Raw genomic sequence first — 20,889 nt, forward strand, 5'->3', positions numbered from 1 at the left:
CTGCAGGTTTCACCTAAAGGGTGCCGTATTCCGAAACGTATTATTCCTTCAGGACTAATCACTTCCATTTCTACTAAAGAATCCATAAAAACATTATCATCACAATATATTGATTTTGTTGTTGTTTCAAAATCCCATACACGGTCCCCGTTTACTGTAATAACAGAATTGAGTTTTATGAAAAAAACTTTGTAAATTTCTTAATATTTACAAAATTTTCCTTCAAGAATTTCTTCAGGTATATTTTCAATTGGGCGAATTTCTTGACTTTGTTTTATATAAACATGGTAGTCTAGAAATCGACTTTTATGGTTTGCCTTGTAACAATTTGAATAGACCATAAAGGAAACGAAAATAATTCGGAAAATCATTATCCGATTTCTATATTGACAGTTCATTCGACATAAAACTCTTAGTTCATAAATTTGCACAATATTTTTAACTGACTTCAAAAAAAAAAAGGAGGTTCTCAATTCGACTGTATTTTTTTTTTAATGTTTGTTACCTGAGAACTCTGACTGGGTGAACCGATTTTGATGATTCTTTATCTATTTGAAAGTTGGTGCTTCCCGTGTGGTCCCATTTCATTTTGGTCTAGTTCTGACAACGGCATCCATTAGAAAACCATAAAAGTCTTAAATTTGCATTAAGTATGCACGACAAGAGGACGCATAACTCAATATCACGCGAACCGATTACGATGATTCTTTTTTAGTGACAAATTAGTTAGTGTACTTCAGATTCACTAAAAATCACAAAATAAAAAAAAAACTTTTAACAAAAAGAAAACCGACTTCATAAGAAAAACTTTTCCAAAACAAATTAATATGCACTAAAAAGTTAAAAAATAACGATAATATAATGCAGTTAAAATTATTGTTATTTTTGGAGTCGGTGTCAGCCAAGCTAATGTAGCAAACTGTCAGAGTTGTTTCCTTGGCTGACACCGACTCCAAAAATAACAATAATTTTAACTGCATAATATTATCGTTACATTTCTACTTTTTAGTGCATATTAATTTGTTTTGGAAAAGTTTTTCTTTTGAAGTCGGTTTTCTTTTTGTTTTTCTTTTGAAGTTTTTTTGCAAATTACTATTGTATCTTAATATTTGTCTATTTATTCAACGCCTGCTGAAACTCAGTTTGGGCTTTTTCTCGTAGTCTTATTCTAAGCTACCGGTTGCGCATGGCAAAATGATTTTCCAAATAGAAACGTCTTTTAATTATTATTAAATCAATGTTTGGGTTTTCAATATAAGAAAATATTTATCTATTATCGCTAATAGTTGACATTAATTTATTATCGCAATAGTTGACGGATCTGACCACTTATATTTATGATTATAAATAAAGACTTTAAAAGCAATTTTCTCGAATTCTTTACCGAAATAAGTAGAGTTGATCAGGTTTTCATCAATTTAACTAATTAGGACTTTTCAATAATAAACATATCAAATCTTATAATAATTTTGAAAATTTATTTTATGTATAAAATTAAATTACACTGCGAAGTTATTGGCGACACAAAAAAGTTTAAAATAAAATTTAAATAAAAAATGTTTCACGTTCACAAAATTCATTTGTACACACCACAAACTCAAAAAATGAAAAGAAAATTATTAAAAATAAATTGCAATATTTATTGATAAATTTATTTGATTTTTTTATTTTAAATCGATTCCGATAAAGCATTATTTATCTGTTTTGCGCATATAGTTAATTTAAATACATCAGAACCAGTTTTATTATTTAATTGACAAATATTATTAACTTTTAATTTAAATTGTTGATTAGCATTCAATCGTTGTATTAATGGTTTTATGGATTGATTTGAATAAATTATTGTACCGGCTGCAACTAATAAACGAAAATATGCCTCATTATCTGTTAAGTTTGGTATTAAGGAGAGTACAGCATTTGTAATTGATTCCAATCCTTTTAGATCGTTATGTTTTTGGAACGCAACGCAATAATTGAGGATCACTGTGGCTAAGGCAACCTGTTAAAATAGAAAAATCAGTATATTAGTCACCCTATTTTGAAAAAAATATTAAGAATTGTGATGATTGCGTAAGGGGTGGCGGAAGAAATGAGAGATGGATGAAATAACTCAAGAGAAACCAGTTTTATGTTAAAAAGTTATTTCATATTTAGCTTTTTAATTTGAGTTTTGTGTGTCACGGTGTTAGGTTAGGTTAAGTTAGAGTGGCTCTCCTGAGGTGGGACACACCTAGACCAAAGGGTCCGTTGTGATACCAAAAAAGGATTGGCCCATCCCTGGCCACTACTCCATGAACCATTTAGAGCTGTTTAATAATAGTAGGAGTGCTTTGACGCCAACGGACTTTAAGAACGGAGAGGAAAAGCTGGCTCAAGTGAGTCATCTGCTCATGGCAACAAATAGACAGTGAGAGAGAAGATGAGATATCGTTTTTTCTTTCTCGCCACCGTGACTGCTTCTGCATGATGCACTGTCAGGCTCAGGCGTTCAGAATGCCTGCCGCCTACCCAGTGTTCTGTAATAGATGCAACGATTATGGTTATAGACGCCCTTTGAAGCGATATAAGAACTTCGAAACGCCCACGATATTATTCAGACCATATCTGTCTGAGTATAATCATATCTGTCTATGTCCTGTAAACAAAATATTAAAAGAAAATTTACCTGTGTTTTGGAATCATCAGTTTGAAAATTTGATACAGTCGATAAAAATTGTTGTTGATTTTGTAAGGCTAGGGCTTCACCCGTTTCATGATTAAACATATTTGTGAGTACTCGTAACGCTAACATTTGATTGGTTTTAATTGTATTATTCTGATTAATGAATGTCTCTAATAATTTTATTAGTTTTGGACTTAATTCTTTTGAGCATATTAATGTATTAATCGATTGGTGGCGTATTGCTAAACGTAAAATATCTAAGACCGGAAATACAATATCTGAAACAAACAAAAAATTTAAAGAAAATTTTAACTCGGCAAAATTCAAATGAGCTTATTCAAAAGGAATGAACGAATATAATTTGGAAGACGAGTGCTTACCGTGTGGCCATTCTAATAATTTAAAAAGTACATCAATTGTATGTTGATCGACTCGACCTTCATCGGCTAATTTAATAATATCATCCAATGAATTTTCATCTACACGTTGTATACCATCACCAGTTTTTGTATTAAATTCCTTGATCTTTTTAAGTATCGCAGGTAAATTTGCAACATCAAATCGTAAATATGATGTTTGTGGGGTAAATGGTGGAATATCTTCAACTTTTGGACGATTAGTCGCTAATGTACTGGTTGTATAACTACTGCCACCTTTAATATATAAATAAAAATAAAAAATAAAACTTTTGTTTTGTAGTAAATTCAAGATAAAAAGGAAGACTTGAATTTTATACCCGTAAATGGATCAGCATTTCCACCGGAGTCCATTGATGATTGAGTATTTGAACCTGGCACATAGCGTGATCCACCAGTAAATGGATCTTCATATCCTGGTGTAGGTGCTGCCATACTAAGTGCTCCAACTCCACTGTTTTTAATGATAAAATTAGCAACTTGATCCAAAAACATCTGTGATAAATTATTTTTATGGATAAATGTTTGTGCAGCATGCCATGGATCTTCAGTTAAGTTGTATGGTAATTTTAATGGAGGTTTTCCATCTTCAATATCGACTGAGAACACGAAATCATATTCCTAAAAGAAATTTTTATTTTTGAATAATAACAAATTCAAATACGTTTTTTCGCTATACCTTTCCCTCGTATAAAGTTTTGCCCGAAGTTGCTTGAGATCCACCAGACGATCCTAAAACATCACCAACTTTATTCCACTTGCCTTCAGATGCTGACCAACTGTAACACTGGACAACGGTTCCATCGCGTATTAACTTTGTTTGTCCTTCATTTTTTCCAGGTTCGTACAATACTTCCCGTCCAGGTAAGCTGAATAGATAGATATTAATAACATTGAATTATGAAAGTTTTCGTACTACAAAACTTTAAAAAAAAAAGAAGGCTACTTACTCAGATACTTTAACACCTCCAATTTCTTGGTTAGAAGCAGCTGCAGCAGCGTTTACTTCATTTTCAAAAGTTTTTAATGCTGCTTCATCAGCAAAACGTTCTGGATCTTGTGTAAATACTCGAACCACCCCCTCACTAGTGCCTGCTACAATATCTCCGTTCGAGAGACATGCAACAGACCACACAGATTGTGCGGGTAAACTAATTGTTTGTGTATTTTCACCCCCTTGCCAATATCTAATTGTACTATCTTCACCTGATGTTATAAAACTGCCATTATTTACACTTTTATCAATACAAACACTAAAACCAAGATTCAGAAATTTCGAAGTCAATTTAACTAAGAAGTATTTTAATTTCCAAAATTTACCTGTAAATATAGTTAGTATGCCCGTAAAAAGTATTGACACAATCTCCAAGGATCGTCCACTGTTTAATAGAAGCATCATTCGCAACACTTAGAAATATTTCCGAATTCAAAACTGCAAGACCTCGAACACAATCTGTATGCCCTAAGAAATAAAAAAAATCATTTACTGAGCAAAAATCTACAACTACTGCAGCGTACTATTCAGTTTTAAAGGTCAGAGATAATAATTTAAAATTTTTCTTAGCAAACCCTATTTTGCAAAAAATTGGGATATCATGTTCGCAGTCATACATACTAATGCCCAAAATGATGTATTTCTATATTAAGGGATCTTATTAGATTACTTTTATGCTAATGTAGAAAACTTCAAAGTTAAAACTTACCCGTTAAAGTTTGCAACTGAGATCCACTTTTGTCCCATATAATAATATTTTTGTCAGCTCCCCCAGTAACAACGTTCCCATTATTCAATTGAATTACAGCCCAAACAGCTGCCTGATGCCCTTCAAAAGTTGTTTCACAAGAATTCGTACTAACATTCCAAAGTTTAGCTGTTTTATCCCATGATGAACTTAATAGAACGTCTGAATTCAATCCGGCTGATAAATTACATACAGTATCCGTGTGTCCTTCTAATTTTCCAATTGGCAAAGGATTGTCAACAGAAAATAAACAAATAATATGATCGTTTCCACCTGTGACAATCACCCCCAAAGGATACCGTTGACTTGGTGGTAGTACAGTTACCGAAGACACAAAGTGTCTATGACCTTTAAATGTAACCACCTCCGAGTATGCACAATTTATTCTAAAAATTAAGGTAAAATTAATTTATGTAGGTAAATTTTCTTTGTTATGTGATATCTTACAGTCCGTTTGGTAGCCAATATTTAGCAGTTTTATCACGCGATGCACTAACAATTCCATTATCACTGGTTACAGCTACGGCACGTACATCATTTGAATGTCCCAGTAAAGTGGAACTTAATTTGAATGGGGCCGAAGCCATTTTCCACTTATTTTTTTGATTTGAATATTGAAAATGACACAGCAGTGTAATCGAATATCACTAAAAATGAGGTTATGTTGTCATTATAGATGCCGGTTGACGTTTATCGGTACTATTGATATCGTTATTCATTCTTGTTCTTTTTCTATATATTTTTCAATAGATGGTTCTAGTAGTATAACATTTTGTTTTAAAATATTAAAAATTTTTTCGATACGGAGTCTAATTTGAGTCAATTTGAGGCTTCATAGTTCATGAGATAAATTTGAGTTGAAATGAAATTATATTCCAAACTTTCAACACTTAAATCAATTACGAGTGATTATTACGGATATTTATCCGTATTAGTTACAGAGTTGTTCATATAATTTACGGATGGTCGTGGTTACTGTCTACTGAGCCTTAAATATGATGGTAGGTAATGCCCCAAGTCGCCCGTAAGGATCCGCGAATTTCTACGTCGAATATTCTCCCCAGGAGGGGGTTTAAAAAGTTGTCACTATGTGGTGGTGTTAGAAATTATCTGCTTGTTAGATAATTAATTAGATGTGATTCTTAAAAGTCATTCTGCAAAGTTTGAGTCCAGCAAGTGGTCTCAATACGGAGCTATGCAGATAAAATAAAAAAATGCCGATTTTTCCGTTTTGTCGACATAACTCCGTATTGGGACCACTTGCTGGGATCAAAAGATGACTGTTCAAGATCACATCAAATGAACTATCAAACAAGCAGACCGTTTCCAGAACCATCAATTGGTGACAGTTTCGGTTTTTTCGCCACAGCTCCGGATTGGGACCATTTGTTGTGCTCAAACTTTACAGGATGACTGTTCAGAATCACATCTAAAGAATTATCAAACAAGCAGACAGTTTCCAGAACCATCAATTAGTGACAGTTTTTCAAACTCCCACATGGCCATGGGTGTGAATATCGGACGTAGAAATTCGCGGGACATTACAGGGCGACTTGGGGCATTACCTCCTATCATATTTAAGGCTCAGCAGACAGTAACCATGGCCATCAGTAAATCATATGGACATCTCTCTAACTATATTACTTTGATTTAATAAATTAAATTTAAAAAAAATTTTCGCGAAAATTGGAGCTTTTTTACGTAGCAACTCTTAGATTAATACGAAATAAATTTCTGCTTCTAATTTGAAGGGTCATTATTTTTTTTTTAAATATTTTTTTCAAGAAGAACACCACATTTTCACTATAAAAAATAATTTTTGTGATTATAAGCGGAAACCAGTTCGGTTTCCGCTTTTCATCGACCCACATTGAAATAAATTGTTACATTCATAATTCGCTCCGTGCATGTTTTTTATTTCAGGGGAGTTACCATAGTAACAACACACTATTAATATGGATGGAAATATAAGTCTATGGATTATACCATATGGTTTACATTCAAAATTTAATACTATTTTCTAACAAATTTAAATTATGTTAATTTCTATTTGAAAATTATGCAACAAGTTTAATAAATTATTATTTTACAATAATATTAATTTGACATTTATTATATCATTGACATGTAAACAATTGAAAATTAATCATAACAGCCCTCTTTAACGCCAAAGTTATCCACGGGGAGCGCTGGTGTCGGTTTGATTGTTCCTACGCACCTAAGAAATATGAATGTATTAACAGGGTGTTCAAACAGTTAACTATATAACTTTTTACCTTATATTTTTTATATAATTTGAATTTTAAAAAAAATCAAGCATTTAATATGTGTTTTTATATTTTTTTGGTGGCCACATATGGTTGCTTCAAAATAAAATGAGTGGCGCCTTCATACATAATTTTAAGGGTGGCATTATTTTTAATATAGACAGTTTGAATATTTCGGGATATGCTTTGTGTATATGTTATAATTTTTTGTGACGGCGACAATTTTCTACTAATTGGCCGTGTCTAAATTTGGATATTATGGAACATTTACAAAAGCATGTAACCATTACAATATTTAATATTTTTTAATTGTAAAACCTGAATACCTCACACAAATCTAATAATTCATTAAATGTAATGGGGTTAATAGTTGTAATTATTTTTAAAAGTAAAAAAAAAAAAAACAAAAAACAAAAAGCTCTGGTGTAAGAAGCCACAAAACCTCCATATCCTGGGTACTATTATACCATGCATATATGTAATATGCAAGGTATACTAAGTTTAGTCCTAAGTTTGTAATGTTAAAAATATTCAAGCTACGCACAAAATTTTGGTATAGATGTTCATAAAATCACCTAATTAGTCCATTTCCGGTTGTCCGCCCGTCTGTCTGTCCGTATGTCTGTCAACACGATAATTCAAAAACGAAAAATGATATCAAGCTGAAATTTTTACAGCGTGTTCAAGACATAAAAAGTGAGGTCTAGTTCGTAAATGGGTAACATAGGTCAAATGGGTCTTGGGTCCGTAAGACCCATTTTCTTAACCATTAGAGATAGAACAAAAGTTTAAATATAAAAAATGTTTCTTATAAAAAAATAAACAACTTTTGTTTACAACATTTTTTTCGTAAACATCACTGTTTACACGTGAGAGCGCAAATTAGGCGTAAATTGTATAGTATGTAATGTATTATATGGGAATATTAGTTATATATGTGTGGCATGTATGTGTGTGTAATGTGATAGAGTAATCAACACTGTCTATGCATGGTATTGCAACAATTAACTCAGTCAATTGTTTGTTTTCACTTGTTTATGTAAAGATTGTGTGGTTGATTTATTAAAATTTTTCTTTTCCTTCGAACGCATATTTTTACAATGTTGGGATTGAAATATCACTTCTTAAACTATTTCGCATCAATAAAACTATGTTTTTTCGTATTCTCATGGATGTGTTACTATTGCGTTTCTAAACATTATTGTAAAATATAAACGAATTTGATTTCTCACTTTTTATTCACTTCTAATTATCGTATCGGTTTGAAAGTTTGTCAAAAATTCTCGCTATAAAATAGAAATTACTGGGAGAAAAGCGAAAAAATTATTAAAGTGAAAGCGCTGGTAAATTAAACAAAATTTTTAGTCTTAAATTGAAAAGGTAAATTTTATAATTACACAATATAACACACTTATTAAAATTTGGACTTAAAATCTGCGTAGAATTTTTTTTTTGCACACATGATTTTGCAATGGACTTTTATGGTAATTTCTTTTCCCGGTGGAAAAAATTCACTTATTTTTCCGAGCTATTTAATATGGAAGGGTTATATTGACTGTATGGTTAATATAGAAAGGTAATTTAAATCATCTCTAGAATTTGATCTCGTGATGATGAAAAAAATTACCTTGAAATTTATCATCAGAACAAAGATACGCCAAAACTTAAATATTAATTTTGACTTCGAAAATGTGCATGGTTTGTTATGGTTTCTATATAGAGGTAATTAAATGCGTGTATCTATCTATCAATTTAAAAAATCTGTTTGGATTTATATTTAGACAATTTTTTTTAAATAACGACTAAGGTCAGGATTCACGACGGAGATATAAGAAAATTTTTTTTTTTTTAATTACAATTCTTGTACAGAAAAAAAGGATTTCTTAAGAGAGCTGTATTGTTTGTTCTTAAACCAAAAAATCAAAGGTTCCTGTCCAAAAAAGGACTCAATATAGTTTCAAATTGATACAGTAATAGAATGTGGATAATCTATCGTCTAAAAAATAAAAAAAGAGGTGGAATCAATGTTAGTTGTTGAATTATCTTATCCTCTTATGTTGTGGAATAGATATAATTTTTTAGCACAACATGTATATTAAAGTTAAGATACTTTCTGCGTCCTACTTTTTAATTTTTGTTTCAAAACAATGCACGTAAATTAACAAGGTATATAATTTATCATAATCTTTAATTTAAAGCTGTTAATTTCACAAAATAAATTAAAAAAAGTTTACCACCATTCATATATACAGGTGGAACATATAACTTTCATCATATGAACATTTTTTTTTCTGTCATAGATGTTATTTGAATATTTGGAACCTAAAATTATGGGAAAAATCAAAATCATAATAAAACAAAAATAAAATCAATTGTTATTTGAAAAACAGTTTTTAAGTACATATTTGGATCCAGCGATCACGGAAACCTCCAAGGTAGCTCTAATTTTGTGATATATTAATTTTGTAATTTGTATTAATTCACTCATTTTTTGTATTATTGGCAAAAATGGGACATCCTTTTTTATTCAAAGAATTTTTTCCTCTTAAGTTTAAAAAATAAAAAATTCTCTAAAAACACGAAATATTGTATGTTGATGCAGATTTTTCAGAAACTATGAAACTTACAACTGACTTTTTTAAAAACGTGGAAATCAGTTGATTTTTTTGAACTTACGTACCATTGTTGCACTCAAAACTTCAGTAAATCATATGAAATTTGTTGTTCTTTGGCTTAGAAAGCCTATTAGAGTAAATTAAAATTGAAATGAGACCGACCGAGTACGTATCTATAAAGATATAATGATACCTAAAGTCTCTCTGGCGGTCTCATTTAAATTTGAACTTACTCTAGAAGATATCTGTATGGTCCCTTCATAGTTGATTACTCAAGTTTAGTCGCATCCTCGTTGAAAAAATTCACTCAATGAGTTCTTACACAAAATAATTGCACATAAGTTTAAGGCTCTTTATATTTTTATACCATGCATATATGTAATATGCAAGGTATACTAAGTTTAGTCCCAAGTTTGTAACGCTTAAAAAATTGATGCTACGCACAAAATTTTGTTATAGGTGTTCATAGAATCACCTAATTAGTTCATTTCCGGTTGTCCGTCCGTCCGCCCGTCCGTCTGTGGACACGATAACTCAAAAACGAAAAAAAGATATCGAGCTGAAATTTTTACAGCGTACTCAAGACGTAAAAAAGTGAGGTCGAGTTCGTAAATGAGCATCATAGGTCAATCTTGTAAACTGTTAGAGATAGAACAAAAATTTAATTTTAACTTTTGTTTGAAACATTTTTTCGTAAGCATCACTGTTTACCCGTGGGGGCGCCAATTAGGCGGACATTTTCTAGTATGTAATATACTTGAAAATCAGTTATCTATGTTTCACATGTATGTATGTGTTATTATCTATTTAGAAGTTATTGTTATTAAACACGTTAAACAACACGCAAAAAATTTTTATACTTATAAACTTTAACTATGTACCATTTCAAAAACAACACTTTGAATAAAAATAGCTTTTTCAGAATCGTAAGAACGTTTCTGTAAAATCACATTTCAAGGAAAACGCTTAAAAGTTTTTTGTGTGTGTATATTATTAATCGATTTCGTTAAAATCGCAACGATTGAAACATTCTAAGTCATATAATCACTCATCACATGTAATGATAATCATTTTTATTAATTATTTACGGTGGAAAAAACATTTATCGTGGGAAATCTGTAAGAAAACTTTTCAAATAAGAGATTAATAGAACATTTTATAATAGAAGCAAAAAATTTATAATAAATAGGGTCTATGAATAGTTAAAAGTACACTGTATCTCAATGGCTTAGGGCGTGTATCGGTTTGAAAGGAATCTTACTCAAATCCCGGTTAATTATAAACATTAATTTTTTCCAATGAATTTTTAATTATGTTTTATGCAAATCAATTAAATTAATTTGACTACGCATTTATTATTGGGACAACTTAAATTTATTTATTCATTAAGATAATATAATTTTACCACCCATACTGACTGTTTAAATTGTTCCTTACTATATCAATCCATGTGGCAGAGTGTATAGCGAGTCCGACCCACATTGCAAAGGTCTTGGGTTCGAAACCCAGCAAGGTAAAATTTTTATTTTTTCTCTACGTATCCTATGATAGTTTATTCTAAATAATATAATTAATTTGAGTTTGTGTTCCCACGGGTTTTAGTCACTCATAGTTTTTCATTAGGTTAGTATAGATTTGTCACCGATAATGTCCGTTGATATTGTGTTATCATATAAGCGGTGTCGTAGCTCGGTGTAAGGCGAGTGCGACTCGTAGGTAGAAGGTCTATGGTTCGAAGCTCGGACAAATAAAATTTTTAATTTATTCTCTGCACTTCATGTTATGATTTTTTTAAATTAATTTCATTAATTTGTATAAATTCATTAATTTGAAAAACGCGCGTTTGCGTGGGTGTGACAGTTCAAAATTGTTCATTAGGTTAGTAGTGTTTTATCTTTCAAAGTGAACAGTTGGTTACTAGTTTGACATTTGTGTTTCACCTTCATTTGACTTCCAAACGTCAAATTGCATTTTCGAATTTGTTTCTGAGTAAGTTTTTCTAATTTGTGCAATTATTTTTTTTTGTGTTTTGCAAAGTTTTATAATATATGTAATTTGTTTTATAATTTGTCGAGATATTTTTTTCCACAAACTTTTTAACATTAAACAAAAATGTGATTGAGTTGAAATCACTTGTTTATTTTTTTCAAATTGAAATCTTATTCTAGAATTACTGTTTTGTTTTGAATTATTTAATGATTAAATTTTATGATTTGGTTTGTAAAATTCTGTATTATAAATAATTTGTTTTATAATTTGTTCAGATATTTTTTTCCATAAAAATTTGTAATATTAAAAAAAAAAAAAAATTGTGTTGGAATCACTTGTTTATTTTTTTCCAATTGAAATCATATTCTAGAATTTTTTTTTTTTAAATTATTAAATCATTAAATTTTATGAATTTTCATTTGAAAATCCAAAAAAATAATAATTTCACTTACAATATTAATTCATTCATTCAGAATTAGTGAGGTATATCATTCAAAATTTTTCATTAGGGAAGTACAGTATTATCACCGATAATGACTGTTTAAATTGTAACTTACCATAACAAACCGTGTGGCACGGTGTATAGCGAGTACGCCTCGTAATACAGGGGTCTTGAGTTCGAAACTGGGGTAAGTATTATTTTTATTTTTTCTTTACATGTCATGTTACGATTTATTTAAAAATAATATCATTAATTTGAATACGTTCTACGTTCCCGCATTTTCTTCGGCGTCTTCATTCAAAATTGTTCATTAGGTTAGTAGTGTTTTATCTTTCACAATGAACAGTTGGTTACTAGTTTGACATTTGTGTTTCACCTTCATTTGACTTCCAAACGTCAAATTTCATTTTCGAATTTTTTTGTGGGTAAGTTTTTCGAATTTATTTTCTAATTTGTGCAATTATTTTTTTTGTGTTTTGTAAAATTCTATATGTAATTTTATTTTATATTTTGTCGAGATATTTTTTTCCACAATCCTTTTAACATTAAACAAAAATGTGATTGAGTTGAAATCACTTTTTTTTTTTTTCAATATGAAATCTTATTCTAGAATTACTTTTTTGTTTTGAATTATTAAATTTTAAGATTTGTTTTGTAAAATTCTGTATTATAAATAATTTGTTTTATATTTTGTTCAGATATTTTTTTCCATAAAAATTTGTAATATTTAAAAAAAAAAAAATTGTGTTGGACTCACTTGTTTAATTTTTTCCAATTGAAATCATATTCTTGAATTTTTTTTAAAAATTAATAAATGATTACATTTTATGAATTTCCATTTGAAAATCCAAAAAATAATAATTTCACTTACAATATTAATTCATTCAATCCGAAATAGTGAGATATATCACTCAAAATTTTTCATTAGGTAAGTACAGTTTTATAACTAATAATGACTTTAAAATTGTAACATCTGTGCGTATATATAAGAGATACATCCATATATAGTGTATAAGACTAAATGGACTTACAGTAATTATTTATGCATAAATATTATTGTAAATTAAGCAATTTTTAACCTTTTTTTTTGCCCAGATATATTTTTAGATTTTTTGCTTAGTTTTACTTTAAATATCCTTTCATTTATAATTTTAAAGATCATTTTATTTTTAACATATTCTTATGGTTGACGACTTTAAGAATATTTGTAAAATCGGACTGCCCCATATCCTGAGAAGCGGCGTTGACTAGCTAAGGTTAGTATGATGTTTCTCAGGAAAGACTCGTTCGATTTGCCGCATGTGTTATAACCTATGATAAATTGTGTAGTCAAAAATAAAATTTTTTTCAATAACTGTCTTCAAGCGAAAGCGCCTCGATAGGGGTCTGTATCCAACCCATGATGATGGTGAGACGGGATTTGCAAAGTGCGCAGTCATCACAACTTTGTTGAAATGAGTTGGGTATATATAGACAGATAATGTATGGAAAAAATTATCTGTAAAGGCGACGTTAACTAACTTAGGTTAGACTGATGCATTTCAGAAAAGATTACATCGATTTTTCGCATGTGTTACAGCCTATGACAAATTGGATTAGTTTCATTTCTGGGGTTAGTCTACTTATAACTGGGTTGGTAAATTAACGAATATATTTTAATTTTTTTTATTTTCCCTTTTAAATATATTAATTTAAATTTGTAAAATCGATGTGCCCCATATACTGAGAAGCGACGTCGACTAACTAAGGATAGTCTGATGCTTTTCAGGGAATATTCCGTCGAAATTATTGGGTACTATATTTGTCAGATACATCCATTTGTATAAGTTCAAATGGACCCTCAGTAAATATTTATGCATAAAGATTATTGTAAATTAAGCAATTTGTATGTATTACTTTTCTTTTTGAAATAAACGAACTTTTTCTCCAGAGATATTTTATATTAAGCGACGATGTCGAATTTAGGTTGATACTATTTAGGGAGTGTGATATATAGTTTTTTTTAGGAATTGCAACAATGTTATCCAATTTGTCATGTTCCGGTCATGACAAATTGGATAATTATCTATCTTTTTTTTCTGTTTAAATGTACCCGGATGCACTTAAACAGAAGAAAAAGATCGTGGACTAGGCCTATAGGGGATACCACGTAAAAAAAACGCGCTGATGTATCCTACCTCAAGGGGTAGTGTGGAAACGGATACAAATCGCTTTAATATTGAATTAATTTTCTGTTACAGTGATAATCTGGCTAAAAATGCAACGATCTGCCAAAATTTCAAGTTATTATAGCGACTACTTTTTTATTTTTGCGGCCACAAACATACGAAAACTAAAGTTTGATACAGAGTGATTTTTATCTTAATGTTTTATAAAAATGTTTTGTACATTACTTATTGTTGTTGTTCACATTTAATCATGCACACAATATTTACATCATGGTCTGTTCGACTGATTTTGATATATAATATGTTACATACATTCGTAAACTAAATATTGACAAATATCTTGTCTAGTAATCTTAATTAAAGAGAATTGAAAAAAATACACTCGAAGCAGGACTCGAACCCGGACTTAATAATAAATAAATAAATAAGTGGATAAACAAATTAAAAAAATTCATTGAGTTGAAAAAATTGCATTCGTGTCTAGAACTCGAATTGCCTAATTGGTAGGGCGCTTGACATGAATCAAAGAAGTCCGGGTTCGAGTCCTGGTTCGAGTGTATTTTTTTCAATTCTCTTTAATTAATGTTTTGTACAGTTTATTGGCATATTAGAATTCAGGCCTGGGCGAGTTATTTTAAGTTAAAGTCACAATTGTTATAACTTTATAGTGTGCTATAAACTTTATTGTGTGTCTCTTTATCCAAGTCCACATTGCTCATAGAGGAGGAAGCGAGACAGGTATTGCAAAAAAAAATTTCGATTTACTCATAAACAATGTATTTGTTTATAACAATTTTTTAAACAACAATGGTAAAAAAAATTGAAAAAATTATTTTTATGTAGCTTTTAACCCTAAAAAATTAAAACAATTCAAAAATTTAAAAAAAAAAATTTTTTTCTTACTTTTTTTCATTTGTTAATTTTCAAATGTTAATAACAAATTGAAAAATAAAAATTTTTTTCAGCGCCATTTCGGATTTTTCCGAGAATATACAAAAAACTTACATGTTAACCGAGAATATACATGTTAACCAGATTAATAAAGAAATCAACACTGACTATGCATGGTATTTCAAAAATTAACTAAGTCAATTGTTTGTTTTCACTTGTTTTAAATTATATTAATGATTACTAGGTAAGTTTAGTTATATATTTCAGTCATAATAAAATTAAACCATGGCATGGTAGGCATGGTAATAAAATTAATTCCTTTTACCCTATATTTCAAACACATAAATCAGAAAATTAAATACATAATTAAAACTATAATATATGAATATAATCAAATAAAATTATATATAATTTTCTTTTTATTTATTTAGTTTGGTTTTTTTTATATTTTTTTGGGAAAATTAAAGAGTGAGTATTGGCCTTGGTAGCAAATTGAAAAAAAGCTTCTTTGAGTGTTATAGTAGAGTTAAAAGTAGAGGTTGGATTATATGCCTTAAAAAATCCGCATCCGATTAAAACAAGCTAGAAAAATAATTAATATAAAATAATGATACCAAATATAAGTTTAGGCAATTTTATTACAGATATGATGTACAAATTACATACTGAACAAAATTATATCTTAATATTAATTCTCTAGTCTGTTTTTTTATATGTGGTAAATTTTTAGACCGTGAGCTATTTTTCGTCAGAACCAGTACAATAAGCTTTAAAATGAGGAGTAAATCAGGCTAAAGATTCTCTGCCCCAACGGCAGCACAGGTTATTTATGCAACATCCACAACCAAATTTTTTATGAATTAATAAACTTGAGATATTGCTAGAATTAGTATGTATTTATTTATTATTTATGTTTGTTTACTAAATTTTGTACACAAATTTTAAACGTCAAAGTATTTTGATTACAAACGATGCTCTTGAAGAGAATTGATAAAAATACATACATACCAGAAGTCGAGCCTGGATCTTTTGGGTTCATGCAGAGCGACTTAGCCAACTGGGCCATACGTAAAATTTCTCCAAAGTTTCAGGTAATGCGGTATACTAATAAATTTAAAAGTAAAAACGTGTAATATGGATTTAAAAAATTAAAATTTTTGAATTTGCATTTTTCTTTAAATAAATCAAGAAAATATCCAATAACTTGAATTTGCATAACATCAAATGTAGTTCGACCTTTAGTTTTAATATGATTAACGTTTTATTTTCTTTCTTGTTTTTTTTCAAATGTATGTAGGTAACGGAGACTTTTCATATTATCCTTATCAAAAGTAAACGATCAATGATTTTGTATATAGTTAACCACAAACGAAGCCAATAGTAATTCTATGTTTATTCTATTCTTTTTATGATGTATAGAGCGAGGTAAATTCTTTTTTGGTTTTTTAAATTGGTATCGTGGATTAATTACCGTAGGTAAATGAAAATGCAATGTTTAAAGAAAATTTGATAAATTCATTTAATCTTTAAAATTAATTTCGATTAGATCTCTGCTTAAAGTATAAATACGACTCTTTTGAGGTTACGATTGAAAGGGAATCCATGTAACAAACAGCGAAGTAGAGAAAATTTATTTTTCGAATATCTATAAAAACATCCATAAAGAGACTCAAAGATTTGTTTGTATAGGCGATATAACACTAAAAACGCTTTGAGATCGTTTTTTTCGGGCAAGAAAATATGGGAAAATTTTGTTTCTTGAATTAAAACCAAAATTTGGGTAAGTGATATAAGTTTTTACAAAACAATATGCCAGGGATTTAAAGAAGGCAGTTTAAGTTTTCGAATGATATGAAAGAAAATTTCAGTACGATGATTATTTCAGATGACACAGGATTTTAAGTCCAGAAGTGTCAATTTTGAAAAAGAATATCTTGGTCCAAAAAGCTCTTATGGTACTTTTTATAGCTCATTTTCAAGAAAAATAAACAAGCTTTCGAGTGGTATTAACTAATTTGTTGTAAAATGAGTTTTAATATTTTGGTACGGTACTAAACTTCATATAAAATTTAGGGTTAACATTTATCACCCTTCGTGCAAAGCGGCAAGGGGTTATAAAAAATTTTGAGCAGTAGATTCCAAAACAAGAAGGTACAAGTTTTTAAATTAGCCATTAAGTTCCAAATTCGATGGTTTTTCGCGGAGATACAGCTGTATGAAATTTAGGAAAAATTTTGTTCCTAATAAATTGGTGCAGTGTATTTTACCTGTGTAGATCAATCAATACCTTTATTTCGAGTTTTATGGAAGGAGGATAAGTGTGAGCAAGGGGGGTGGAACGATAACGCCGTGATCTTTACTTTTAAGCCCAGTGAAGCGGGCGGGTATCAAGTTAGTTTAAGATATAAATTTCAAAAACTTAAAAAATCAGATAATAAATTCCAAATCTGCTTGGTCTACTTTCTGTGAGCTTTTTTTACGATCATCCTATATAAATTCAATGTATATTATACATATAATGTATTAAAATATGTGTGTAGTTTAACTAGAAGCGAATAGTAAAGTTGTAAAACTTATGCAATATTTTTTATGTAAAGCTCTACAATAGTGAGCTTTAACTCCATATATACACATACATTATATATTGTATGTGTGTATATGTATATACGTGTGACTTGGTCATTCATCAAATCTTATCAGTAAAAACTCTTTCCAATTGCCCAATGTTTTCCCGTCCCTTACTACTGCTACAATACTCCTCTACTCTATAATATTTTAATGCTCAAACAATCATAATATATAAACTTTTATATACATTATTTTTATTTTTTTTAATGTATACGAACGAGTATAGTGAGTGTCAATTAAATTATGATCCACTTTTATTTATTATTCATTGAATTTATATTTATGTTATTTTTTTTATTTAAATTAAATGGTATTGAAATAAATAAGTAAAAAATACTGTTTATAATAATGGCTTTTATTGCACTAAAAACCTAAAAACTAAAAAATATCTTTTATACAACAAATTTTTATTGAATAAAAAAGTAGCAAATAAATTGTTTTCTCTGAGTTTTCTTTGAGATTATAGAACCAAATTTAATATAATAAACATATAGAAATTAAATTCCTGGACACTTTGACGCTAAAAGTAAGCTTTTCTACGAATTCATAATTAATTTTTTTAAAAGCTTGATTTTTCTTATATGAATTTAAACTAAGTATAAATCAATTCTGAAAATTTTAGGGGAGGTTGCTCGATTATTTAAATAAATAAAACACTTCGAAAGGAGGTATATTTAACATTGGTTTTATGGATGATATTTTTTCACAAATTAAAATTTCTAAAAAACTAGTCGGTGGAAATTAAAAAAAAACTATTTAAATTCAACTTAAAACCTTCATAAATTATTAAAAACAAAAAAACCCGTTGTGCCCGATTAAGGAAGGACTTATGGACATGGTAGTGGGGACACAAATTTACAAAAATGTATTTTTTTCAATTTTGATGATGAATTATGTTATAACTAGACAATATAAGAGGAAAAGTAATAATACCGGCTGCAATTTTTAGGCCCTATTACGGTATCAAGGGCGGGATTTATTTGTTATTTTATTATGATTTAGAACTGAAAATGACAAAGTTTTCTTCCTTTTATTCCATACATTTTAAACAGTTGATTTTCTGGCTCTAACAGTTCAATTACCAGATTTTTTAAGTATCCGAAAGTGAGGAATATAGAGAAATGATGAGAAATATAGATTTTTTGATAAGTTCGATCGTAAAATTTAATCGATAATATTTGATTAAATTTTTGGTAAATTTAGCATCGTATTTTCAATCATTTTAGTCAGTGATATTCGTTATCAAAGATATGGAACATGAAAATTAAAGTTTTATATAATTTTTACACAATATATTGATATTCATCCCGAAAAAAAGAAATATATATTGATTTAAAAAAAAAAATTATATACAAAATGTATTTAACTGGGTTCTAAACACATGGTTAGTTAATAAAATTAAACCAAAATAAAACAAAAACATTATAAATTATTCAAAATTTAATAATTACATAGATTTTAATAATACACCTAGTTAAAGCTTTAATACTAACATATTTAAAAACCTATGAAGACGATAAATTAACCACAAGAATAAAATTATAAAAAGTATTAAAAAAAATTATTATTTTATACAATGTACAGAATAGGGTAAAGTGTTGAACCTCAAACACAAGGTATCTTGAATAACATTGCAGTTTAATATATATAGCAAGGTATATCTTGCTAAAAAAATGTATTTATTCAGAAAGTTTAGTCGCAAGTTTGTCACGCTTAAAAATATTGATGCTATGAACAAAATTTTGGTATATTAGGTGTTCATAAAATCACCTAATTAGTCCATTTCCGGTTGTCTGTCTGTCTGTCAACACGATAATTTAAAAACGAAAAGAGATATCAAACTGAAATTTTTATAGCGTGTTCAAGACGTAAAAAGATAGGTTCAATTCGTAAATGAGCAACATACGTCAATTGAACAAATGTAAAAAATGTTCCTTATAAAAAAAATTAACCACTTTTGAGTTTGACAACACTTTTTCGTAAACATCACTGTGAGGGCGCCAATTAGGTGAGAACTTAATAAAAAAATAAAAGACCATTTAGTAGTCTTGTAAAATATTATTGAAAAACGAAAAAAAATTCTAGAAAATACTTCGGAAAACCAAATAAGAGCGTGGAAAGGCTACTATAATTGCGTTGGTTTTTTAACTATTATAATTTATAAAAAAATAATGCAAGCACGGATATTTGACACTTTCTATACTGGGTATTTCAACAATTAACTCAGTCAATTGTTTTTTTTCACTTGTTAAAAACCATAAATTGATAGAGACACAAAATCCTTTAAACTATTTCAAAGATAATTTTATAGTTTTTTTATTAATAGTAAATGATTATCAAGAATTCAATTTTTACTGAAAAAGTTTTCAAAATAGGTGTTTCGTTTCCGTGCGGCGGACAACATAATCTTTGTATGTCATTTGACTTCATGTTAATCGCGAAAAAACACGGAAAGCGTTTACTTTAGCTGAGATACCCAAGTATTCCAAATAAGCTGCAATTCCTCTATATTTAAACCTTAATAAATTAAAAATTTAAAGAAACCCCCAACATTAAATCAGGTCTGATTGATTAGTTTGTGATGTCCTAAACGTATGTCGTAACGGATGAACTGAATTTGATTTTTGTTTTTCTTTGAAAGGTAATTTGATCGATAGTGTTCTTAGTTATGTTTCAAGAAAATTTGCAACGTCAAAATCATCGTATCTTTTCTAGTTTTCAAGTGGAATCCTAAGCTTGCACTTGAAACATAGCTAAGAATACTTTCGAACAAATTACCTTTAAAAAAATCAAAAACGATTCATCCGTTTAGGAGCTACAATGACACAGATAGACACACATAAACATTCAGCCACGTTAAACGTCGGATATTAAAAAATGTGTTTGGAAACATACAAATGGAATTTAGAATTCATGGTACAACACTCTCCATTTCTATTGGATGGAGTGAGTAGAGAGTCATATTTAAAATTATAAGTATTTTATAGATCATATCTAAATGACGTATTAGGTTTTTAAAGTTTTTAAATTCATATTTAAAAAAAAAAAAAATGTATGTATATAGTCCTC

At 29.1% G+C, this 20,889-nt stretch overlaps 1 protein-coding gene across 1 annotated transcript; it reads right to left on the reverse strand.

The window, feature by feature from the left end:
* Positions 1 to 1,669: 1,669 nt before the first annotated feature.
* On the reverse strand, positions 1,670 to 5,492 carry LOC123293844 (phospholipase A-2-activating protein). Its single transcript, XM_044874796.1, has 9 exons — positions 5,268 to 5,492; positions 4,782 to 5,206; positions 4,399 to 4,540; positions 4,029 to 4,331; positions 3,758 to 3,947; positions 3,399 to 3,699; positions 3,043 to 3,315; positions 2,666 to 2,940; positions 1,670 to 1,999 (listed from the first exon to the last, which is right to left on the reverse strand). Exons 1-9 carry the CDS (start codon positions 5,405 to 5,407, stop codon positions 1,670 to 1,672), a joined length of 2,379 nt encoding a protein of 792 aa, XP_044730731.1. The 5' UTR covers positions 5,408 to 5,492.
* Between the last annotated feature and the right edge of the window lie 15,397 nt (positions 5,493 to 20,889).

This window comes from Chrysoperla carnea, chromosome 1 (assembly GCF_905475395.1).
Source record: "Chrysoperla carnea chromosome 1, inChrCarn1.1, whole genome shotgun sequence".
Lineage (NCBI taxonomy): Eukaryota > Metazoa > Arthropoda > Insecta > Neuroptera > Chrysopidae > Chrysoperla > Chrysoperla carnea.